This window comes from Schistocerca americana, chromosome 8 (assembly GCF_021461395.2).
Source record: "Schistocerca americana isolate TAMUIC-IGC-003095 chromosome 8, iqSchAmer2.1, whole genome shotgun sequence".
Classification (NCBI taxonomy): Eukaryota; Metazoa; Arthropoda; class Insecta; order Orthoptera; family Acrididae; genus Schistocerca; species Schistocerca americana.
In genome coordinates this window covers 248,802,064-248,829,211 of record NC_060126.1, presented here as the reverse complement: position 1 = coordinate 248,829,211, position 27,148 = coordinate 248,802,064, and the positions used below count along the sequence as shown (strand labels likewise).

Below are 27,148 nucleotides of genomic sequence, written 5' to 3'. Positions count from 1 at the left end.
TTTCCCTGGCTAAACTATTGGCAATGTCCACTCGCTCTGGCTCAGCGACGTGTACATCTCTGCCCTCTTTAATTGTTCTGCAGATAAAACTAACTCGGGTTGAAATCCGTAATCTTCACTCCGGAGATGGTATGAGATTTTCGAACCCTGTGAACGCAAGTGTTCACTAAAAAGCTCTTCTAGGACGATAGAACAGTAAGTGTTCCGTCTATACACGGCTCTGATCTAAAGAGATCTCTTTCCCTTCCACCCAAGGCCTCAGTCTGTATATCTTTCTTGTTCCCCCCACTATACCTGATGTTCATCCCCTACCACAAGTCGTAGCGGCCAATGCTGATTGTGGTACGACTTGCATCGTTTCTTGGCCCATTGAAGCTTGAGAAGCGTATTGGGGGTGGAAACTATTTTCCTTCTATAGCATTCATGTTTCGCGCCTATACTCTCAGACTCCAGTCATACACGACTATCCATATGCACCCTCGTGTCCTCCACGACTTCAGCACGTGATATGCGAGTAATTGCTAAAAATAGTGGTGCTTTTCACGGTGGCCTGTTTTCTGTTTTATAAAAAAGAAACACAGCGACAATGTTTTTCGTCCTTTTCAAAGACCACCTGTTGTGATTCTGTAAGCATTCCTTTCCGAGAAGCTTTCCAAGGCGCCCGGCCGGGGTGACCGAGCGGATCTAGGCGCTACAGTCTGGAACCGCGCGTCCGCTACGGTCGCGGGTTCGAATCCTGCCTCTGGCATGGATGTGTGTGATGTCCTTAGGTTTGTTATATTTAAGTAGTTCTAAGTTCTAGGGGACTGATGACCTCAGAAGTTAAGTCCCATAGTGCTCAGAGCCATTTTTCCAAGGCGTCAGGTGTGGTCTTTCTACGTGCGTTCTGTCCCGCCGTCTCTGCCCCACGATTAACTTTATTTTGTGCGACTTAACATTTTTCGTAAACGCGAATTCCTTGTATTGGTCCTCTTACAGCGACCACGTGGACCCCTGCTATGCTGTTTCTTTCCATTCTACGCAGGTGTGTCAGAGAAGCTCGCTTAATCTTATTGTTAGCTAATGGTGTCTGCCTCCCAGCTGTGAAGGGTCGGCTGTTTTATGGCCCCTCTCGATGTGCATGCCTTGTTCTACATCACTCGACAACTGGGAATTCCCTACGTCCACTTTAGTTCAAAGTGATTGTGATACTACGTGACTGTTAACACGGAAAGTAGGGAATGCTTGTTAGTATAGAGTTCATGTTGGCCACGTATGAATGATTACTCTCCATATCATGCAAATTAGTATCACTTTACTTGAAGTAGGGTGTGTATGGTACCAAACTCATCAGCTTGATGAGTAGATTACGTTTCTATATTTAAAATAGTATGTTAAGTGGCAAAATTATACCGCCACCTTACATTCTACGTGAAAAGAACCCATAAGAAATTTACAACACTTTGAGAGAGGAGTATGGGAATAGTACAGTGGATCGTAGTACAGTACCACAGTGGTCTGCTCGTTTCTGTAAAGTAACCCAAGAAGTGGAAGGCCATCAACTGCCACAGACCACACCTCTTACGTTACTGCTTAGGTCATTTAGAGAGAGGAGCGATAAAAAACATGTGAAGAAATTGCATATGAGGCCAGAATGTCTACCACTTAACTTTATAGAATCATAATTGAAAACTTAAAGATAAGGACAGTTGCTGCCATATGGATTCCACATGATCTGATTGAAGAGCAGAAGGCTGCTCTCAAAAGAATCGCAGAACGGCGCTGAACAGATGTACTGCTGCATTTTATGAATCCTGGATACGAGATTTTGATGACAGCTTCCACTCTCGCAGGCATACGTTCAACCAGGTGCTGGAAGGTTTCTTGGGACATGGCAGCCCCGTTCTTCACGGAGTGCTGCACTGAGGAGAGGTATCGATGTCGGTCGGTGAGCCCTGGCACGAATTCGGCGTTCCAAACATCCCAAAGGTGTTCTATAGAATACAGTTCAGGACTCTGTGCAGGCCAGACCATTACAGGGATGTTATTGTCGTGTAACCACTCCAACACAGGCCCTGCATTATGAACAGGTGCTTGATTGTTTTGAAAGGTGCAATCGCCATCCCCGAATTGCTCTTCAACAGTGGGAAATAAGAAGGTGCTTAAAACATCAATGTTGGCCTGTGCTGTGATAGTGCCACGCAAAACAACAAGGGGTGTAAGTCCCCTCCATTAAAAACACGACCACACCATAACACCACCGCCTCAGAATTCTAGTGTTGGTACTGCACACGCTGGCGTTCATAAGGTATTCGCCATATCCACATCCTGACATTGGATTGCCACATTGTGTAGCGTGATTCGACATTCCACACAACGTTTTTCCACTATTCAATCGTCCAATGTTTACGCTCCTTACACGAAGCGAGGCGTCGTTTGGCATTTACCGGTGCGATGTGTGGCTTATGAGCAGCCACTCGATCATGAAATCCAAGTTTTCTCATCTACCGCCTAGCTATCATAGTACTTTCAGAGGATCCTGATGCAGTTTGGAATTCCTGTGTGATGGTCTGGATAGATGTCTGCCTATTACACATTACGACCCTCTTCAATTGTCGGCGGTCTCTTGTCAGTCAACAGACGAGGTCGGCCTGTACGCTTTTGTGCTGTACCTATCCCTTCACGTTTCCAGTTCACTATCACATCGGAAACAGCGGACCTAGGGATGTTTAGGAGTGTAAAAATCTCGGCTACAGACGTATGACACAAGTGACACCCAATCACCTGACCACGTTCCAAGTCCGTGAGTTCCGCGGAGCGCCCCATTCAGCTCTCTCACGATGTCTAATGACTACTGAGTTCGCTGATATGGTGTAACTGGCTGTAGGTGGGAGCACAATGCACCTAACATGAAAAACGAATGTTTTGGGGGTGTCCGGATACTTTTGATCACATAGTGTATGAAAAAGCAATATATTGGTTGACTTTTCTGCGTATTTACGCTCTCGGAATTTAGTAGTAAATAGTACCGCGATGCACAATGCCTCTCTTCTAGAGCCCGCAACTGGAGAGCCACAGCAAATGGTTGAGCATCTGTTCTTCTTTGGACCTCCTCAGTTCGCTCTATCAGTCGTATCTGGTACTGATACCAGACTTGTAAGGAGTATGCCAGAATTCTCCATTACATTGATTACATATCACATTGAGTATCGGAAACAACATAGCCAACTTCAGGCTATTTTTTGCATTGTGTGAGATTCTGAGATTCTCTATGGAAATAAATAAGCACTCAGATGTCGACAGTAACAATCTGAGGGCGGAACATGTGTGATCGATTCTAAGCGTTGTTGTCAGACGAGGACTGTCTGAGAGAGTAAACTTTCAGTAGTATTGGTCGAGAGCTCGAAGACAGAAGACGTGTCACGCCGCCCTCACGTCGGTGATGGCAGATCTTACCATATTCGAGGCCAGATTTCACTTATATGGCCAGGAGAGATTTAGGTAGCTTAACTACGCTTGAAGATGGAATTCAAGGTAAAATTCGCAAGCATAGCGTAAAGCGCACTTGCAGAGTTAGGCTCGTGGTTGTGAGTCCAAGTTTGTAATAATCCTATGGTTTGCTTGTCAGTTAAAGAAACCTTGTTACCCTCCAAATAATAATAATTATTCTCCATATCCAATTTATAAATATGCTGTACTTATTAAATGTTAATGCGACTTTAAAATTGAAATAATCTGTTAATGTGACTGTCAACCATAATCGATAATTATAAGATCATTGTCAGGGATTTCGCCATTATTAATAATTGTCAAACTATTATTGGTCATGATGATTTCTGAAGCTTTTAAATAGACTTAATTTATGAAATTCCTTCTTACAAGTTAATTAGTAGTTAACAGGATCCAAGCAAAATCCTTTTTATTAAATTCATTTTTAATAACAATAAGTTTTAGCCGCTACTGCTGCGAATTGCTGTAAACCACTTGGAAAAAGGTAGCCATCTAAAGAGTTGAGTGCAAAAATTAGGGCCAAAACAGAGACACTGACACATCACAGCATGTCATGTACTCCAGTCCAGTAAATTCCGTTGCACAAGCCATATTCTGCGTCACTCGTAAATTCCTATTCAAATACGCAGTCAGATAGCTGATCCAAATGGGAGTTTTATGTTTTTCATGGAACGATTTATTGAGGGCTTAATTGACAGTGAAACTGACACTCGTACAACACGCACACAGTGTTACGCGGGTTAGATTCCCTTTACTGATAGTTCAGGTTGCTTATCGAGTCCACTTCACAGACGAAGATAGGCTTTATTTGTTGTAGGTACGTTACAGGCTTGCGCGCAATATTCACGTATTGGTCAAACCAGAATTTTGTAGTTATCCTCTTTCTGAGGATTCTTCCACCTACAATTAGTTTTGCTTGCCTTTCCACTTAAAATTGCTCCGTACGCATCCCTACAGATATTTAACGGTTGTGCTTTCCGTGATTGGCTCTGAGCACTATGCGACTTAACTTCTGAGGTCATCAGTCGCCTAGAACTTAGAACTACTTAAACCTAACTAACCTAAGGACATCACACACATCCATGCCCGAGGCAGGATTCGAACCTGCGACCGTAGCGGTCACGCAGTTCCAGACTGGAGCGCCTTTAACCGCGCGGCCACACCGGCCGGCTTCCGTGATTGTTCTACAATTGTATAATCATACAATAGTTTTCGTTTCTACATAGGTAAGTGTAATAGTTACATTTGTTTACGTTGAGAATCGTGCTTATAAACGGCTACCGCTATAATAATATTTCTGAGTAGATAATATGTACAATTTATCATTAATAAATAGAGGGATTGGACGAAAATGTGGAAACATCGCGAGAAATGCATGATTGGACGTAAATCGTAGATTCTAGCCAAGCGTGCAGGTTGTGCTGTTGTATCTGACCAGGACAGCAACTCTGCAGTGTCCTCAATGCTGTGCAAGTGTACGTCGTGTCAGAATCGACTTCCGTGTAGTTGTGAGTGCACGAGTAGCCACAATCTGGAATTTTACAACCAAGGTCTCGGAATGTATGTATACAGGTCCTCTGTGGTTTGCAAGGGAATTCTTCTTCCAAAATAGTGGCAAGTTCAGGCAACGATGGTGGAGGTCGATAGCGATGACGCACCCTTCTCTTCAAAGTAGACCAGAAAGCCACAGTAATATTGAGATCTGGTGACTTACGTCCTCAGCGGAGAAGCGACAATTCAACGTGCTCACAGAGCAAGTGCTGGGCGATGAGATCTGTGTGAACAGGGCCATGTCGTCTTGGAAGACAGCAGCACCACTGGGGAACGTGTATTGTACCACGGAGCGGACTCTACCGGCCAAACTAGTCACATAATGAGCATTTTCAACTTCTCGCAGCGTAATGAATACTCCATTAAATTTCGGGCATGCAGCCGCGCAAATGACATTTCCTCCACTGATATTTCTTCCGCGTATCGTCCGGCCATCAACAGAGCGAGTAACAAGACTGACGACAATTTTTGTTCTTTATTGTGATCTCATTCCCCTGCCCCATATGGGCAGGGGAGAGCTGTCAGCAGCACAATCCGCCGCTCTTCAGCTGAGTGATATGACACCTGATACAACAATAAAATGTTACATATAAGGCGATAAGAAAGGGGGACCTGAAACAGAGTAAGGGGAGATAATAGAAGTAAGAATACACTAACTTGGAGACGTTCATGGGGGAAATAAAAAAAAAGTCGACATAAAGTTAAAAAACACAGTTGGCGATTCATAGAACACAAAAAAGACACTGAAGTCACACGTACAGGTTAAAAGTTGGCCACAGTATTAAAAACACTCCAGAACAACACACTTTAAACCCACTTGGAGCACACACGATGGAGAATAAAAGTGCCAGGTGGGACCTGCCGGGGGAGAGGCCTGAGACAATGGAAACGGAGGGGAGAGCAGGGTGCAGCAGGGGAGGGGGCGGGATCAAAAGAGTAGGGGGCGTCAGCGGGTGCATCAAGAGGCAGGAGACAGGTGGGGCAGGAGAGAAAGAGGGAAGACAAGACAGGAGGGAGGGCTGAAACGCTGAAGGGGAGCACAAGAGAGGGGGGGGGGTAGTAGAAGGGGAAAGCCACTCAGGAGAAGGGAGGAGGAGGAGAGGGAGCCCTGAGGAGGAAGCAGGAGGTAGTTGGGGTTAGAGTTGGTAGGAAGGGTAGATGTCAGGGCGAAGCTCATCATCTGGGAGGGGTAGATGATGGAGGTTGCGTTGGGAAAGGTGGTGGAGGGTGTGGAGATGGAGGGAGGGTGGTAAAGGGGCGGCAATGCGCTGGGGGTGGAGAGGAAGAGGGACACCAGGGGGTGAGGGGGATCAAGGCGGCGGACAATATATAGTGTGCAGATGTGTTCAAGGAAAAGGAGAAGGTGCGGGAAGGGGATGAGGTAGTAGAGGATGCACATGGGGAACAGCAGGCGGATGCAGAAGTTGAGGCGGAGTGCATGGCATTAGAGGATTTGGAGTGATTTATAGAACCTGGGAGGGGCGGAAATCCAAGCAATGCTGGCATAACAGAGGATGGGGCGGATCAAGGGTTTGTAGGTGTGAAGGATGGTGGAAGGATGCAGACCCTATGTCTGGCCAGACAGGAGTTTCAGGAGCTGGACTTTGCTGTGTGCTTTGTGTTAGATGGTAAGGAGATGGGGAGTCCAGGTAGGGTGGCGTTCGAGTGTGAGACCAAGATATTTGAGGGTAGGAGTGAGGTGGATAGGATGACCATAAATGGAGAGGTAGAAATCATGGAGACAGAAAGAGCAGGTGGTGCAGCCTATGATGATCGCCTGGGTCTTGGAGGGGTTGATATGTAGGAACCACTGGTTGCACCAAGCGGTGAATTGGTCAAGCTGTGTTTGGAGGGTACGTTGGGACTGTTGAAGGGTAAGATATAGGGCTAGGAAGGCGGTGTCATCAGCAAACTGGAGGTGAAGAATAGGCGGGGGCAGTTTGGGCATATCAGCAGTGTACATGAGATAGAGGAGAGGGGAAAGGATGGAGCCTTTGGGCACCCTGGCAAAGGGATAGAAAGTACGGGAGTTAGAATTGTGGATAGTCACATAGGAGGGATGACGGGAGAGGAAGGAAGCAATGAGATGGACGAAGTTGATGGGGAGAGCATAGGTGTGGAGTTTGAAGAGGAGCCCAGGATGCCAGACACAGCCGTAGGCATTCTGGAGGTCAAGGGAAACAAAGATAATGGAGCGACGGGAGTTAAGTTGGAGGGAAAGAAGATTGGTAAGGTTAAGGAGCTGGTCGTCAGCTGAGAAGGAAGGCCAGAAGCCACACTGGGTAAGGGGAAGGAGGTGGTGCTGGGTAAGGTGGTGGTGAATGCGGTGAGAGAGGATGGTTTCGAAGACCTTACTGAACATGGAGGTGAGGCAGATGGGATGGTAGGAAGTATCAGAGGGGGGTTTGTTGGGTTTAGAGAACAGCAGGACGTGGGAAGTCTTCCACAGGTCAGGGTAAAATCCAGTGGAGAGAAGGACATTGTACAGGGTAACAAGGACAGCCAGGAAGGATGGGGGGGATTCCTTGAGGTGGCAGTAAGTGATGCCATCATGACCAGGGCGGTGTTGCGTTTGGAGCGGAGGACGAATGTGATGTCAAGGGTGGTGATGGGAGTCTTGATGTCCGAGGGGTGTAACTGATCCACGTACTGGAAGCTAGGGATGAGTGTTGGGACGGAGGTATCAGTGCGCTCTAGGATGTTGGGGAAGAGGGAGCAATCAAAATGGGGATCGTCAGGAATGGAGAGGACCTCATAGAGATGGGAAGAAAAATGGTTAGCCTTACTGTGGTTGTCAGGGAAGGGTAGATCGTCATGGAGGATAGGGTAATATGGGGTGGGATGGCTACCAGTAAGGTAGTGGAAGGCTGACTAGTACTTGGAGGAGTTGACAGGGAGGGTGGAGCTGGGGCATGTTCAGGTCTGGCGCCAGTCCCGGTGTTTCTTTGCTGTAAGGAGGATCTGGATGTGCCGCTGTAATTGCCGGTGGCGGACGAGTGTATCCCAGTCACAGGTGCGGAGGAAGGAGAGTCTGTGGGATTCACACAGAAGAAGGACAGCGTGTAGAGGAAGTGTAGGATGGTGAGGGTGGATGAGTTTGGTAAGGACATGGGCCTCCACAGCGTCAGCGATGGTCTTCTGAAGGAAGGAAGAGGCATGGGTGATCTCAGCAGGAAGATGAAAGGTGAGGTCGTGGCTTTCGACCTGTAAGGCAATGGATTCCCTGTAGGCATCCCAGTCGGCACGGCGGTAGTCATGGACAGACAGCTGGGTGGATGGCTGCAGGGGTGTCACGGGCAGAGGAGATGGCGAGAAGGAGAGGGAGATGGTTACTACCAATGGGATCAAGGACATCCATGGCAATGCGATCAAGGAGGTTGGGGGAAGCAAGGATAAAATCAGGGGTGGAGTTACTTTCAGGATTGGCATGTTGTGGGAGAGGAACAAGGTCGCCGTGGGGAGTGGCAAGGAACTGATGCCACCACCGAAAGGTGGCAAGATCACAGCTGTGGATGTTGAGGTTGGTGGCAATCACGTAGGTGGAGAAGGTACGGTCAACATGTGAAATAAAGTCATAGGGGAGAGAAGCTGTGGGGCAGCACAGGTGACGGTGAGGGAGGGAAAAAATAAGCTGAGGAGAAGGTGTTTAGTTGGGTCATTGAGGAGGGGCTGTGGCTGGACAGGGAGATACTTGAGGTGGCCTACAGCGACCCTGCCTCAGGCGAGAGGAAGGGGATTGTCAGTGCGGTGAAGGAGATAGAGGGAGGTGCAGACAACATGGTGCAGTTGGAAGAAGGTTTCATTAAGGATCAAGGTGTCAACCTGGTGCTGGGATATGGTATACATGAAGAGGTATTTGTTGGCAGGGAGGGAGCGAATGTTGAGATAGAGGAGACGATGCTAGTGAGGAGGCAGGAGGTGAGAAGGAAGTGGGATGAGGAGAGAGGGGCCTCAACGAGGGTGTCGAGGTGGGTAAGGTAAAGTGGGCCTGGTTGTGGGAGTAGGTGGCGTAGGTGTTCAAGTGGAAAACAGTAGGCGGCGAGGGGAATCTGCTGGAGTGTGTGGGGGCGCTGGAAGGGCATGTTCGGCCACAACTGACTTGTCTGGCTGTAATAAGTATGCGTATGTTCGATGCTCCACACATCTCTCATGAACAGTACGTGTTGTTTGACCTATGTACGACTTCTCACAATTTTCGCAAGGAATCTGATATACACCCACTTTACGAAGCTGTAAATCATCCTTCACAGAGCCAATTTAAGTTGCAGTCTTGGTGGGGTGGGGGGGGGGGGGGAGGGGGCAGAAGATCACCTTAACACAGTGTTTCTCAAGAATACGGCCTATCTTCGAGGAAAGAGATGTGTAGAGTATCGGAGATACACACGTTTATTACAGCCAGACAAGGCAGCTGTGGCTGAATATTGTATTGATACAGAGCGTTCCATGAATTACAGTGATGTGCAGATTTTAAAATCCAACTCTTCATTTTGGGAATCTGTCTTCAAGGAAGCTATAGAAATTAGATTAGCTAATAATTTAACAAATAGAGATAATGGTTTTAATTTGGACGAAGCATGGAATGCGACTCTTGGGGTAATTAAACTGCAGAGAAGTCGTCATGGTGTCACCGCCGACGATCATACATCGATAAGTGAATCGAATGTCTGTACGCCTTCACCACAGGCGGCGCATGCGTAAGCGTATTTCTTTGCCGCCGACCAGCATCTCTGACCCGCAAGCGCAGTACTGCCGCCGTGGAGCATTTAAGACCGCTCTGAGGATGCCCGGACGATACGCGGCCGAAATATCAGTGGAGGAAATTTTATTTGCGCGACTGCATGCCCGAAATTTTATGGACTAGTCACATAATCCTTGGAGACGTTGCAGAATAACCATGGAGCCTCTGTAATACCGCCATGTGGCTGCCGACATCACCATCGAACCCCTGCCATGTTTCAGTATTGGGACGTATACTCGCCCTGAGGTTGGAAACGGGTGAAACAAGACTCATTAGACGAAATGACATTCTTTCAGTGTACCATAATGCAGGTTTTGTGGCTTCGGTAGCACGCCTTCCTGTTAAGAGCGTTTTGCATCACTGATGAGTGGTTTTCGAATTGCAGGACGCCCCCTTCGCATTGTTTTGCTGCTGACGGGGTTTGCGCATGCGGCGTTCAGTTCTGCAGTCCTCTTATTTCCGTCATATTATTTTTCAGTGAGCTACCACCATGATCACTCGACACACACTTTCGTCGGCGTTTTGATTTAAGGGATGATGTTTTTGAACTTTCCTTGTGTGCAATGTAAATTTACGATATGGTGCTTCTTGAAATACCAGACACTTCGGCTCACTGGCTTACGGAGGCAACCGTTATACGAGCACCAACAATTTTCCCACATCCGAATTCACTTAGCTACGACATAACACGCTTACAACTACACAAAACAGTGTTCTGACCATGCCTGCCACTTGCAACGTATTGAGGGCGTTGCACAGGCGCGGTTTGTTGTCAACTACAACAGTGAAACCTACAGGCATGGCCAACGTCTGTTTTTACGTTTAAGCCTGCATTTGTCGCGGTGTTTCCATACTTCCGTCCGCCCTTTGTATTTGTCTCGTGGCGTAAAGCAGATCTCGCGTGACCTTGACGTTGCGCTGCGCGCAGAGCATCGCCGCCTACTCACCCGACACGCTCCTGTTCGGTGAGGTCTAGCATCTCGGCGCGGCGGATCACCTGCAGGATGGTCTCCTGCTCCTGCTCGCTCAGCGACGGGTTGTCCGCCTGGCCGCCGTACTGCTCCAGCGACTGCGTCTTCACCGACCAGCCCGTCCTCAGCCTGCGACACCACAAGGAAGCGTTCCTCTCTGTCACACAGCCATCAGCATGGTCGCTGATTCAACCTACGTTACCATACATGTAATACAACAGCTACATATACACTGAAGCGCCAAAGATACCGGTATAGGCACGCATATTCAAATACAGATGTATATAAACAGGCAGAATACGACACTGCGTTCGGCAACGCCATCTGTCACAAAGCGAAAAAAGTGGTCAAACTTAAACATTCATATTTATTTGCGTACTACACGAATATGTAATAAAAATGGGGATGCCTATTTTAAAAAACGCAGTTGATATCCGTTTGACCTATGGCAGCGCCATCTAGCGGGCCAACCATAGCGCCATCTGGTTTCCCCCTTCAAGCTAGACAAGTTTCGTTCTTTGTAATTTTTTTCGTTTGACGCTTATTTCGTGAGATATTTGGCCCGGTCGCGATCAGTGGACCACCCTGTATAAGACAACGAGGGTCTGGCGCAGTTGTCAGATCGGTTATTGCTGCTACAATGGCAGGTCGTCAAGATTTAAGTGATTCTGAACAGCGCAAGAGAGATGTGACACAGCATCTTCTAGGTAGTGATGAAGCGGGGATTTTCCGGTACGACCATTTCATGAGTGTACCGTGAATACCAAGAATCCGGTAAAACATCAAATCTCCGACCGCTGCGACGGGGCAAAGGTCCTGCAAGAACAGTACCAACGACGACTAAAGACAATCTTTCAACGTGACTCCGCAAATTGCTGCATATTTCAGCGCAGGGCCAACAACAAGTGTCAGTGTGTGAACTATTCAATGAAACACCATCGATATGGGCTTTTGGAGCCGAAGGCTCACTCCTGTACCCTTGATGACTGAACGACACAAAGTTTTACGCCTTGGCTGGACCTGTCAACACTGAGACTGGACTGTTGATGACTGGAAACATGTTGCCTGGTCGGACGGATGCATTTCAGCAGGGGACCGTTCAAGCTGGAGGAGACAGTGTAATGGTGTGATGCGTGTGCAGTTGGAGTGATATGGGACCCCTGATACGTGTACATACGACTGACAGGTCGCATCCTGTCTGATCACCTGCATCCATTCATGACCATTGTAAATTCCGACGGACTTGGGCAATTCCAGACGGACAATGCGACACGCCACACGTCCAGAATTGCAGTAAAGTGGCCCCAGGATCACTCTTCTGAGTTTAAACGCTTCCACTGGCCACCAACCTCCCCAGACATGAACATTATTGAGCGTATCTGGGATGCCTTGTAACGTGCTGTTCAGAAGAGATCTCCACCCCGTCGTCCTCTTTCGGATTTATGGACAGCGCTGCAGGATTCACGGAGCCAGTTCCCTCTAACACTACTTCAGACATTAGTTGAGTCCATGCCACGTCGTGTTGCGTCAGTTCTAAGAGCTCACAGGGGCGCTACACGATGGCAGGTGTACCAGTTGGTTTGGCTCTTCAGCGTATAACTTACTTTTGTTTCATTATCAGTATTCTATACGACACTTCGCATGGGTAGCGTTAAAACTATGGCAGACGACGTGACTGTCGAAGCTTATTTTGTTTGGGACTCATGAATAAAATTCAGAGAACAAGCTGAGTAAGTGAATACTATCACTTTTATGTACCTTACACGATGTAGGCAGCGCACGCCTGGGAAGGGTGTCTGGAGGCATCACTGTTATGTATTCCGTGTGGAATTGGCGTTTGAAATGACTTCTCGTTTCAGTGATGGGAACACATCGCGATGTACGTAATCTGTGTTCATACAAATATTGTATGCCTATCATGGTGTGTGTGTGTGTGTGTGTGTGTGTGTGTGTGTGTGTGTGTGTGTGTATGAGTGATTCAGTACGTATCATATCAGAGGCTGGATGAGGTGGCACAAATAAAAGAAAAAATAAGTAAAGCATACAGCGCTCCTCTTGTGAAGCTTAGTAAGGTCTGTCATGCATTGTTGACTCGCTGCCGCTATTCTTTGTCGTGGACTCTCCATGACAGACTTCTTCACTGTGCCACGCAATGAATCGTGTCCTCATCTAGATTTGATTCAAGGAAAACAGAAACCAGAAACTTGTATCATATGCTGCGCTACTGAAAGAACATATAGTATGTGAACGAAGAAAAGTTGCTGAAGTACTTTTTCGAGAAACGATTTACTTGGTGCATAAAAAATAAAACACCACATATTTTTGATTTGCGTGGTTTCTCGCTATGCGACTGCTCTCAAACGAATACAGGGAAACTGTTGGTTAAAAATATCTGATTATTTCAAATAGTAAGTGTTCCGGCGTATCGACAAGCGCTGGCACGAAGATGAAGAACACGACAGAGAAGCCAGTGAGACGACTTCAGCCAATAGCTTGCTGACAAGGACCGCGCCACGACAGGAGTGCTCTCTAGCTGAAGAGAATACAAGCGCCAATCCTGCCAGCCTCGGCCGCACAGGGCTAGACCCGGCCTAGCGGAGAGCACAACAACAGCAGTGACGTGTGATCCATGTCAATTACTTTCATGGACCTTGTATACAGTAAAGAACTTTGATTGTTTGCATGTCGCCCATCGTTTGCGACACTGTTGTAAATTCAAAGTTAAGTATTGTCAATCTGCTTTATTGAAATAAAAACTATGATTTGCTTGAGTTGTTGTGTATCATTCCGAGAACGCTGCATCCTTTAGGCACCCTATGCAAGACTATTGGGCGGGACCCCACAGTAAATCTCACACCACTGGCCAATAATAAGTTGGTTATCTTTTAGTTATTAGTCATTCTCCTTACAATACTTTAAAGTTGACTAAAACAGTTCCCGTAGTTCGAAGAATTTTCAGCAAATTAAGAGCGCGAACCGCGACTGGTAATCTGAAGGAAGCAGAAATTGGCAGTCTGAAATTGTCGCCATATTGCTAAAAGCGTTCCTCAACCATCGATGGAAGTGTTTAGAATTCTCGTCCATTCATCCGCAAGAAATTTCTAAATCGTATTCAAGGAGATGGTGCTCACGTGTTTATGATCTTTAAAACACCTAAACCCCTTTCTAGGCGGTGGAAATTCCTTTACCAGCTTTCCGTATAATTTGAAAGTGTCCAAGCAAAGAATATCTTTCACCCCAACACAAACTTCATGCATGCCCCACGGAAGTGTGTTGCGACCCTTGCTGTTCATGTTGTATATCAATGTCAGTCAGTTATTTTTGGCGGCAAAGCAGAGTATCGCAGTCATAGGCATTTACAGAACGTTTACGGAGACGTGGCAGTGAAAAAAGCACAGTGAGTCGTTGGGCAAGACTTCTGTCATCATAGCAAAAAGGTCGTGCAAACCTGATCGATCTGCCACCTGAGGACCAGCCGCACACAGCCGTGACTCTAGGAATGTTCATCGCCACAAAAATGCAAACCAACTTCTCCTCCATGACAACGCAAAGCCTCACACAACACTGCGCACTTGAGAACAACTCACAAAACTGCGATGGACTGTCGTCATCCACCCTACAGCCTGGATCTTGCACCTCCCGATTTCCGTCTGTTTGGCGATATGAAGGGTGGATGTTGGTTGCACATTTCGCGTAAGGACCACGAAGGCATCATAAGATAAATTAGCGTTCGAACAGAGTCATAGAGACAGTCGTTTTCCCCTCACTCTGTTTGCGAGAGGAACAGGAAATGAAATGAACTGGTAGTGGTACAAGATACCCTCTACCATCAACCATAGTGTGGCTTGTGGATTATGTATGTAGATGTAGATGTGCTGATCTAATCTTCAGCATTCCTCTGTAGGACCAGGTTTCAGAAGGTCCTATTATCTTCTTGATTGAATTGTTTGTCGGACACGTTTCACTTCTGTAAAACGCTACACTCCTGACAAATACCTTCAGGAAAGACTCCATACGAATTTCTCTGACAAATGTACAGATAACGATATCTGAAATTCCGGTAGAGGTTACAAGTAGAATGGCCTTATGAAAAGTCGGGAACACATTACTGGAGGCTGTGTGGATATTTCGACTTCCCGTACGTTGTTTGCCGCTGACGCCATGTCACAGGCAACAGAGAGCTGCGCTGCGTGGTGTAAAGACACAGTCAAGTGGGGAGCTGAGTGGCTTTCAGCAGTGAGTGTCTCTTCTGTCAGATCGAAGCCAACCTTGTCCGCAGACGATCTGGTGAAAGGTCGCAAGGAGCAGCTGTTCTCCAGATCAATGCCCAACACCTGGGAGTTGTGGAGAGCTATTGGATATGACAATAGGACTGTCTTGGTAACGCCGGCCGCGGTGGTCTCGCGGTTCTAGGCGCGCAGTCCGGAGCCATGCGACTGCTACGGTCGCAGGTTCGAATCCTGCCTCGGGCATGGATGTGTGTGATGTCCTTAGGTTAATTAGGTTTAAGTAGTTCTACGTTCTAGGGGACTGATGACCACAGCTGTTAAGTCCCATAGTGCTCAGAGCCATTTGAATTTGTCTTGGTAACATGGAATATAGGCTGAATGCTCATCATTATGTGGTATGTATGGTAAGCCCTGTTATCATGAACGGTGTACCAAAGGCAAAAAAATCTGATAAAATCGGACTGGTTCTTCGTGTAGTGTCAGTGTCCTATGCCTGGAAGCGGTGTGAATCTTGGTGTTATGGCCCACACAACTTCAGCATCTTTCTGTTATAGAGGGAATTCCCTCTGTTTTTCCTAATTCTGTTTATAAAATATTTCTGATTCGATTTTCCATGTAAATGGGCCAGTTAATCTATTTTTCTAACTAAATCAGAGACAATGAATACAGTTGGAGTTACAATTCTTTATAGCTTGATCAAAGGAAGAAAAGTGATAATACTCGTCTAGTGCTCATGTCAGACTGAGGTGTCGTATTACATAGACTCTAGTAAAATATAAGTTTTAACTATAAACTTCGACATGAAAGGAAGATTGCATTTATTAGTTTCGGTTGAGTCGATGCCTTACACTGGGTGAGACTGATTCGGATAGTTCACATTAAACTAATTGATATCTTGAGAATTTTAGAACCAGGAAGGCCTAACTAAAACTAGATAAATATAGTTCTGTCAAAAAACAGATACAACCGTTTCAGCTCCAGTGTCTCACTAATTTGTTGCCAGAAAACGTAAATGAAATGTCGTGTGGCGAGGGCCTCCCGGTGGGTAGACCTGATCACCTGGTGCAAGACTTTTGATGTGACGCTACTTCGGCGACTTTCGCGTCGATGAGGACGAATTGATGATGATGAAAACGACACAAACACCCAGTCCATGGGCGGAGGAAATCTCCAACCAAGCCGGGAATCGAACCCGGCCCCCCCCCCCCCCCCCGGCATGACAGGCTTGCGCGCTGTCCACTCATCTACGGTGGCGGACTTGAAAATGGAAATTACTTGGTTACGCGAAAACTGTACACGTCAATACACATTTTGTACACATGTGAAATTTCTTTTCATTTCTATTCTGTGTTCTTTTTGCACGCTGTTACAGTAACATTTCAGAGTTTCCTCTCTTTTTGTTAGTCTTCCGAAGGAAGTTGACACTGTTCCCAACAATTTTATTAAAATTGTATCTGAGTCCAATTTTTGTTACGGGCATACCCTCTCTGAATTCGCTATGGATACTCTCGCTTTCCGCATTCAAATTATTTACTCATTTTGACTGCAACTGTCCCTCTCTCTCTCTCTCTCTCTCTCTCTCTCTCTCTCTCTGTGTGTGAGTGTGTTGTCGTGTCTCGCCGCAAGTCTTTTTACACGACGCTACGTAGGTGACTCGCGCATAGGGGATGATGAAATGATGATGGGGACAACACAACACTCAGTACCCGAGAGGAGAAATCTCCGACCCAGCTGGGAATGGAACCGGCGCCCCTTCGGTTGCCACGCAGCCACGATGATCCCGCAGCTAACGAGGCGGACATTTGCAATATCACCCATGTGGTTAACTGTCACACTAAACGAAGCTCTCGTCCCTATGAATATGGGTGTGTTCTTGAATCTGAAATTAGTGCTACTCACGATCATCTCCTTCCCTTTCAGTTTCGAGAATTCAGATCCGTCTATTATGGAAAAAACAAATTATTTTTATTATACGAACTGATTTCGGTGCCAGTGCTCCAAAATCAGCGGGTAGTTTTATTCAAGTCAGGTAGAAAATGTTGGGTAATAATTATTGGAATGAAAATTAGGCATGAAACATTTTATGTCTATAATGTCTATTACTTATTCCTTAGAGTTTTAGATTCTTTAGCACCTTCTTTATATTATATGTTGCTTGTTATACGCAACGAAACAATGTTTCTGTGAAGTCGATTGGCGAGGTAGCTAATCGCTGTATCCTAAAACGTAAATTCTGCTGCGCGAAAAACTTACATTTAAAGATAAGGTGAACTGCTAACCCGCAAATCAACATCGCAAAATATCATAGTCGGTTCATATACAATATTGTACGAATGGTTTCCATTGCCTTATGCATTCTCATGCAATTTGTCATTTCTGATTCTCCCGCCTTTTAGGGGCAGTTTCCCACCCAAAGGTAAGAAGTTTCTCTGGAACTCTTCCCTTTCCTCAACACTTTTTGACAAGGCCATTGACAAAACGCGGGTGACTTCTTATGCTTGAAGTATAGTGTGCAACGTGATACTGTTCGTAATGGTTACTTCCTGATGGATGCCTTCTCAGATGAAAGGGTCTAATGAATTGAATTTTTGTGAAGCAAAAGAAATACGTAAATAAAAACAAAAACCAAAAACCATAACTGATAACTTTAATTTCGTCATATACTCGTACCTGCACTTTTCTTCAGGAATAATTCAGATTTGCGCAATTCTGTTCTTGGTAATTGAAATTCAGTCGGTCAAACGCCTAATCGCTAGGAAAATTATAACTTGCTGTTACAACAGAAAGCGCTTTTACTCTCCGCTTTTCGTATGAATGTTCTGCGTTTTTTTTTCAGAAAATTAATACATTTTCTGCTGCACATGATCACAAGACATACTGTTCATTCCTTTCTGAACGCTGTAACCTCATTCCTTTTTTAATACTGTAATGTGCTATGGGGGCTGCTAATTTCTGTGCAATTACTGTACGACGTCAGATTAATAGCATACGCCGAGAAGACAACCGTAAATAAATTAAACTCTCAATCTCGTAGAACCAACAGTTCGGCAGAATTAATCTACACTAAGAAACTTTTCAAAAAGTGAGAGTGAAGCATAGTGGTATAGCAATACATGTTGCAGTTCTTACGTAACCTTCAGCTCAGGGCGTAGTCATGTCATTCCTCAATGTCTAGAGTAAGGTCCGAAGAGATGCGTGACCTACTGCCGCAATCAAAAATCCGTATCGTTCCCACGTCAACCACAACGAGGTTTCTGCACGGAAGAACCACAACAGCACGGCTACAGAGTGCTCCGTAACGAGTTCTGGAAGAACGTAAATTGACCCACTTACGAGCAATTACCATGTAAATTATATTAATGCAGTCCACTCGCCGCTCATTATGCGCCTGTGCAGAATAATGTTTTTTTTTTCCTTTGCTTATTTATTGCCACAGAGCAGTTTTTCTCATCTGACATCGCGAATTCATTTTATCTGCGATAGAACTAGTGACTCTTGCTGTTTTCACCTGAGTAAACTAGGCAACCTATACATCTATTCCAAATATGTCCAACTCACAAAAAGTAAAATCTCTGCTTAAAACACGTTTGCCCCTTTCGTCACTCAAAAACTCACAATACAACCAGAAAGATAGAGAAGGCTACAATTAAGAGCGACTTCAAGCGTTATTGATTTGGTTTCTGATTACTGTCCTCAGGAATGCGAATTACAGTAAAACTAAAACTGTGGTTGCGAAGTAAGGGAAGTTATTTTGAAATAGTTAATAGCCACTAAAATGACGAAACATTAAATTCTCCTTCTTCTTTGTTACGATTTCCGGTGTAGAACAGTCACTTCCTCATCAGATGGCTGCATGGCTGCAGTACACTTATGAGAGGCAATACTGATCGTTTCTTACAGGAGTTTTAATGCACTGTATCAGTAAAAGAGACGCAGCTGCTTTTCGTGGGTCAATTACGTATGTACGTACTTCAATAAGACGCTCAGGCCACACATTTTTTATCTGTCAGATGTAACTTGCTCTTATTGCAACATGCGAATGAGTTCCTTTTTGTGTGTGTGTGTGTGTGTGTGTGTGAAACTGGTGTCACATCTAATCCATTTCACTGATGATACAAGTGCCACTGTAAATTCACTGACATTTTTTCGCAGTTGTTATCTCCTTATTCTCAAGTGGGCTTTATTTTTTTTTCTTTGAGTCATCAGTCTTCTGACTGGTTTGATGCTGTACTCCATGAAATTCTCTCTTGTCCCGTCTTCTCGTCAGTGTCTTCCATATGTTCCTTTCTTCTTCTTTCCTTTGGAGCCTCCTCATACCTTACCTTATGTCTACCTAATTTTCAAAATTCTTCTACTCCATCATATTTTAAACGCTTCGACTCTCTTCTTCTTTGGTTTTCCCACAGTTCACGATTCACTACTGCGCAATGCTGTCCTCCAAACGTACGTTCTCAGAATTTACTTTCACAAATTATGGGCTATGTTGATACCAGTAGACTTCTTTCGGTCAAAAAAATGGTTCAAATGGCTCTGAGCACTATGTGACTTAACTTCTGAGGTCATCAGTCGCCTAGAACTTAGAACTAATTAAACCTAACTAACCTAAGGACATCACACACATCCATGCCCGAGGCAGGATTCGAACCTGCGACTGTAGCGGTCGCTGGGTTCCAGACTGTAGCGCCTAGAACCGCACGGCCCCTCCGGCCGGCTCTTTCGGTCAGAAATGCCCTCTTTACTTGTGATAGTGCACTTATGATATATCCTCCTTGCTTTGTACGCCATGTTTTACTTTGCTTCTGAGTAGTAGAGTTACTTCACTTCGTCCAGTTTGTTGTCATCAATTTTGATGTTAAGTTTATCATTATTCTCATTTCTGCTACACCTTATCCTCTCGTCTTTCTTCGCTTTACTCTCACTCATATCCTGTGCTCAATCAAGCTGTTCTTTGCAGTCAGTAGATGAATTTCCTGTTGACACAATTTCCTCATCCCGTCCCCCCCCCCCCCCTCCCTCCCCGGATGGAATTTGTGTACCCATCTGTCTGAGTCTAGTATCATCCGGTGTGAAAGTTCGAAATGTTTGCAATTCGTGTAACTGATGCGGACGTGGGTAGCAGGCCGGTATTCACGGAGTCGGATGTGGTAAACCGCCTAAAAGCCACACCCAGGCTGGCCGACACACCTGTCCTCAGCGTTACTTTGCCGGGTGGATACGATATGGCGCTGACCCGCCTCCAACATTCCCAGAAGCGGCGTGCTAACGTGCACGGCTTTCCATGCGTGTCACCCTGAATATTAATTCCACTCTTGAACCTTCCTTATATTTCCGTCATTGCTTCTCTGAGGCATAAATTGAAAATTGGTTGGGAGAGACTGCGTTCATGTCTTACACCCTTTTCAATACGACCATTTCCACCTTGGTCTTTCATTCCTATTGTTCCCTTTCTGTATTACCCGTTCTTCCCCAAGGGTTATCTCTATTTTTCTGAGAATTTCGAACATCTTATACCATTTTACATTTTCGAACGCTTTTAGTATGTCAACTAATCCCATGAATGTGCCTCCCCTTTACTTTTTGAAAATCCAAATTGGTCATCATCTAACAGCTACCAACTGTCTTTTATTTTTTCTGCGTATTATTCTTGTCAGTAACTTTATCCAAGAACTGTTAAACTAATTGTACGATACTTCTTACAGTTATCTGGCGTCGCCATCTTCGGAATTGTGTGGATAATATTTTTCCTAAAGTCTGATGGTATGTCTCCAGCCTCATAGATTCTATTCATGAATTGAAATAGCCGATTGACTGCCATTTCACACAGTGATTTTAGAAAACCAGTATTATTAGCTTACCATTTCTCTTTGCATACTGAATTAACCATTCCATATCGTCATATACATTGTCTATCGTTTCAACTTGTGTCTGTCATGTTGGTACGGACACCTGAACAATTGTTGGTGGCGTTGGTTTGCTGTCGACTTGGATGAGAACAGTTCTATAACTGAACTGTTCACAGTAACTCCCTCTTCGCCCTACCTTCCTATTCATAACAAATCCTACTGTCGTTATATTGATTTCTGCTCCTGTTAATATTATCCCATATTGGTCTGACGAGAAATCCTCATCTTCTTTCCATTTCACTTCAGAGACTACCACTATATGTAGATTTAGCCTTTTCATGTTTTCTAGCTTCCCTACTAAGTTCAGACATGTGATGTTCCACGCCCCGACTTGTAGAATGTCGCTCTTTTGTAGGTTATTCATTCCTTTTCTCATGTGCAGATCCCTCTTGGCCGTCCTTTGCTACAACACCGAATTGGTGAGACTAATCCGGAGCCTTTGGCCATGGAGACACTTCATCATCAAACTTTTTCAGTTACTGGCAACAAATCCCGTGTATTCACGTAATGAGTCTTTACTGGAATGGTTTCCATTGCCTTCTGCATTGTCATGCCATTGGTCATTTCTGATTCTTTCGCCTTTTTGGGGCAGTTTCCCACCCAAAGGCAAGAAGTTTCTCTGAAACTCTTCCCTTTCCTCAACACTTTTTGACAAGGCCATTAACAAAACGCGGGTGACTTCTTATACTTCAGCCACCATTGCTGATGAATTTTACTCAAACCATAAGCCGTGGCTGGAACCGAAACTGGGACACAAGTGATTCACCCTTGACCAAAGGTGCACGGAATTTACATACTTCTGCATGTTTTGTAAATTTCATTTGTTGATATTCTTCGGTAAAATATATTGAGACGATTCAGCCTCAAGTAATAAATTATATAAACCACTGAAATGAAGAAATTAACAATGTATATCGATTTCAAACGAATGAATCTTATAGGTATACGATTGAAAAATTAAGGGTACTACTAAGAACATCTCAGTATTTTATTATCTAGTGAAATTTCCAATCGACGAACCACGTCAATTTAACATTGAATGTGATGTTCACGAAAGACGATAAAAATGATAAAATACACAGTTGAAACTTAGCGAATATGGTGGGATTTCTGAGGTACTAAAAACACCAAGCAAATTGTACAGATGTGTTAAGTATTCAAGTGATATGTTCTTTTTCATGACGCTTATCATTTATGTAATCAATGGAATATATAACTAATTAACCGATATAGACCCAATACTCTAACAGGTTGAGATATAATTTAAGTAATCCATTAAAGAAACAAAGTTAATCGCAACACATTACAACAGACTGTTTCATCCTAACTTTACACTACGTAAACTTTAAATTTGTTATACATAAGACAAGTCTTTAACAACACAGCATGGCTGACTTTTCCTAGTTCTGTAGATACCAAACTTTAAGAAACTGTATTTTCAGATCCTTTTAAGAAATGCACATTTACAATGTTGAAATCAGGTAAAGCCATTACGCCACTTTTCACTACAGTAAATTGAGAATCTGTATTGAAACGTCCCCTTCGAACAATTATACATGACTGTCCTTAAACTGACACACAATATTTTTAACGCAACGCAATCTGACTTTCAATAATCCCTACAAAAGAATGGCCCTGACTAACATTAACCTATACCTTTCACAAATCACTTACCTCACAAAAATCTTCGTTACTCGAACTACTGCAATACAGCGAGTGCCACTGCTGCCAGCTAAATAAAACTACGGAAGGCACTAACTACTGATAGGCATAGTTAGCAAATGAAAGATTTTAATAGAGAACAAACAATGTATTTACCTTAATAGTGTTGAAAAAATCATAATATACAGGGTTATTACAAATGATTGAAGCGATTTCACAGCTCTACAATAACTTTATTATTTGAGATATTTTCACAATGCTTTGCACACACATACAAAAACTCAAAAATTTTTTTTAGGCATTCACAAATATTCGATATGTGCCCCTTTAGTGATTTGGCAGACATCAAGCCGTTAATCAAGTTCCTCCCACACTCGGCGCAGCATGTCCCCATCAATGAGTTCGAAAGCATCGTTGATGCGAGCTCGCAGTTCTGGCACGTTTCTTGGTAGAGGAGGATTAAACACTGAATCTTTCACATAACCCCACAGAAAGAAATCGCATGGGGTTAAGTCGGGAGAGCGTGGAGGCCATGACATGAATTGCTGATCATGATCATGATCTCCACCACGACCGATCCATCGGTTTTCCAATCTCCTGTTTAAGAAATGCCGAACATCATGATGGAAGTGCGGTGGAGCACCATCCTGTTGAAAGATGAAGTCGGCGCTGTCTGTCTCCAGTTGTGGCATGAGCCAATTTTCCAGCATGTCCGCGGGCTACGCGTGAAACTTGCCCGCACGCGTTCAGCCGTTTCTTCGCTCACTGCAGGCCGACCCGTTGATTTCCCCTTACAGAGGCATCCAGAAGCTTTAAATGCGCATAACATCGCCAAATGGAGTTAGCAGTTGGTGGATCTTTGTTGAACTTCGTCCTGAAGTGTCGTTGCACTGTTATGACTGACTGATGTGAGTGAATTTCAAGCACGACATACGCTTTCTCGGCTCCTGTCGCCATTTTGTCTCACTGCGCTCTCGAGCGCTCTGGCGGCAGAAACCTGAAGTGCGGCTTCAGCCGAACAAAACTTTATGAGTTTTTCTACGTATCTGTAGTGTGTCGTGACCATATGTCAATGAATGGAGCTACAGTGAATTTATGAAATCGCTTCAATCATTTGTAATAGCCCTGTACATAGCAGTTCATGACATCCAGTCTTACAAATTTCAAAATTCCGCCATTTCTCTCCCCACATCCACCACTGCTGGCGGCTCACCTACAACTGTGCAACGCTAAGCGCTGTTAACATCCAGCTGCCCAACACTACAATGGCCGACAACAATGCAAACTAGCCACAGACTGCACACAGCACAGCCAGTGATTTTCATACAGAGCGCTACGTGGCGTTACCAATATAAAAACCTAAACAGCCCACTTACAGTATCAACTAAAGATGACGATAGGATTTGTGGCGTCATTTAAGTTATGAGGGGCACATATTTGATTGATCTTAGACATCTACTGATAGGTAACGCCACAAGGTCCGAGTTTTGATTTTGTAACTACAACAATCAAATAGCTTTCTTCTGCGGTCGTATAATGGGAACATTTTTCTTTGGATAAGATTTAAGAGTATCAAGCGTGTAGTTATTCCCTGCTTAATCTGTTGTCCTTATAGCGATTCAGGAATATCAAGTTTACCTCGTTTGTTGCCTAGTCACCACTGAAGCAACTACTAATAGATTCAAATGTATGTAGAGGCAAAGACGACAGTAGTACTACAACAATAATACTAAGAGGACGATCTGCAAATGAACAATTTCTGGAGCTCTGACTTGATACAGGAGTGAGACTGTTTTATTTTCCAACCAAGCATGAGGTTACACAAGTAGTAACTGGCCTTAGGACAGTTGTTGATATGATAAAGTGGAAAGATAACAAAGCGTTATACATGACAAAGGTTACTGACAGTAGGAGAAGAATAAGTGAATCAGGTCAGGCTATGTTGTTGCCAAGATTTCCCCAACCTCATTTACATCATGACCTCCTCATACACCGTGCAGCATTACCAAATTTCCCCATGTCCCCTCAAGGTCAATGTCAAGGTGAACCATACCGCATTCCCCTTTCCCTCTCCTCCCCCCTTCCCTCTCTCCCTGCACCCATGCTGCGTAAATCCAAGGTTGCGAATCTAGTCGATTTTCCCTAAGCTACACTGGGAGTGTAAACTCCAGGATGTCGGAAATGGTGGAATTAGCTTTTATATATACATATACTATTATGTTGTAGATAGCATACTTGCACTGCTCAAAAAGTTCAAGACAGCGGCAATGGATGACGGAACAGACGTTTATTTATTTATTTATTTATTTATTACACTTGAGCAGGCAGCGTCTACCCACTGAGTGTAGAAGCTTGAAGACTGACGTTGATTGGAGGCCCACTGCTTTCAGCAACCTAGATGACTTGGGGGAAGAGTAGAGGAAGTGACAAATTCTCTGGGGACCTCCTCTGCCCCCACTTTCACCAGGGAGAGCTGGCTCTTGGCGCTGTCCGTTACAGGTATCAGCATATTAAATGAGTCAGGCACGACCCTGATGTTTCTGGGGTGTGCTGTTGGGGTGCAAGATAATGTGTTACCGCGACTTATAATAGCCGCTAGCTCGACACTGCTGTTGCTGCCTTAACTAGCCTACCAAGGTAACTGAGGTTACCAGTTCTGGATGAAGCTCAGAGCTTCAAGTATGGTGTCCTGTACCCCTGATTACCTTAATTACATCTCTGTGCAGTAGTAAATGAGTAATAAAATTTACTTCAATCAGACAGTGAATAATCAAGATGGAAGGCGTACTGCAATTTACTGCATCGTACCAGCTAGTGATCAAAATATGTCGTCACTAGCATGTTTTCGGGGTATCAGTACAAGTCTGTTGTAAATAATGAACTGACTGTACCACACTGGAAACTGCCCCTAGCAGACAGCAATACCACGCATCCACGAGGTGGAAGCAAATTTTTGGGATCGACTGCAGCCCAGCTGAGCAAACACTTCTTGGAACATGTCAGAGACGGGTTGCGTTGTAAAAAATTGATAAATTTAATGTGTTACATTATTATTTCCACACAGTAAAATCATCAAAATCATAACATTTTTCAGGTAATAGTGCGCCCAACCAAGGCATCCACTTTATGTGCAGGGTGTAGTCACTGCAAAACACTGATGTCATCAAGAAAACTAATGTGCCCCGTTGTCCCATATACACTGAAAAAAAGGCACCACTACGAAATTATGTAAATTGGACGAAAGTCTATGGATGGAATGATAAAAATGGTTCAAATGGCTCTGAACACTATGGGACTTAACACCTGAGGTCATCAGTCCCCTAGACTTAGAACTACTTAACTCTACCTAGCCTAAGGACATCGCACACATCCATGCCCGAGGCAGGGTTCGAACCTGTGACCGCAGCAGCAGCGCGGTTCTGGACTGAAGCGCCTAAAACTGCTCGTCCACAGCGGCCGGGTAATAGAATATTCATGCACACAAAAACAAATAAGTACAATATCAGAAAAATTGGGCTATTTATTCGAAAGAAAGAGCTTCACAAACTGAACAAGTCAATAAGGTATTGGTCAGTCTCTGGCTCTTACGCAAGCAGTTATTCGGCTTGGCGTTAATGGACAGAGTTGTTTGAATTCCTCCTGAGGGATGTCGCAACAAATTCTGTCCAATTGGTGCGTTAGATCGTCAAAATACGGATCTGGTTAGGGGGAAGATCAGGCGACCTTGTTGGGTAAGATGGGTTTGGAAAGTACGAAAAAAAAGCAGTAGGAATTCTTGCTGTGTGTGGGCGGGCATTGTCTTGCTGAAATATAAGATCAGGATGGCTTACCATGAAGGGTGCTGTAAGGGTGCCGTGGATGACAATCAAGGTGATAGTGTTTTGAAAAGAAATGGCATCACAGACGATCACTCTTGATTGACGGGCTGTATAGCAGGCGACAGTCAGGTTGGTATCCCACCACTGCCTAGTGCGTCTCCAGACACGTCTTCGGGCTTGAATTCATTCACAGGAGTACACGTGTATTCATTGATGAGTTCCACTTCGATCTGAGCCTCATTGAATGGCGAAAACATGTCTGGAGAGGTCCCGGCCAGCGGTGGAACACCAACCTGATTATCGTCTGCCATACGGCCCGACAACCAGGAGTTACGGTCTGGGACGTTATTTCTTTTCATAGCAGAACCCTTACAGCACAGCGCTCGTCGACGATATTCTACGCTTCGTTTTGTTGCACTTCATGGCAATCCCTCCTGGACTTACACTTTAGCAAGATAATGCCCGTCCGCACATAACGAGAATTTCTACTGCTTGCCTCCCCCCCCCCCCCCCCCCCCCCCCAGCTGAGCACATTCGGAGTGTTATGGGCAGGGCCCGCCAACCGTCTCCGATTGTTGGTAATTTTAGTTTATTCCGCACTTGCTTTTGTCTAGTTAGTTGGTGATTGTTCCAGGTTAGTTCTGATCGACTGTTAGTCCAAGATTTTCTAGCGTTTTAGGAAGGTGGTCCGGAGCAGGACTAAGGATTGCTTACAAAAGGCAGTGATACTGAATAACAATGGAGATTCGTCAACACCAAAAGGCAGTGTGCAAAATTTTAGTAGCTA

The 27,148-nt window shown here is 44.8% G+C and overlaps 1 protein-coding gene across 1 annotated transcript in view; it reads right to left on the bottom strand.

Annotated features, from left to right (window-relative positions):
- The window catches only part of LOC124545109 (rabphilin-3A), a 1,015,241-nt gene that overhangs the window by 273,945 nt on the left and 714,148 nt on the right, over window positions 1–27,148 (bottom strand). The window contains exon 5 of the mRNA XM_047123925.1: window positions 10,726–10,878. Coding sequence (XP_046979881.1) covers window positions 10,726–10,878 — 153 coding nt within the window. The remainder of the gene's footprint in view (window positions 1–10,725; window positions 10,879–27,148) is intronic.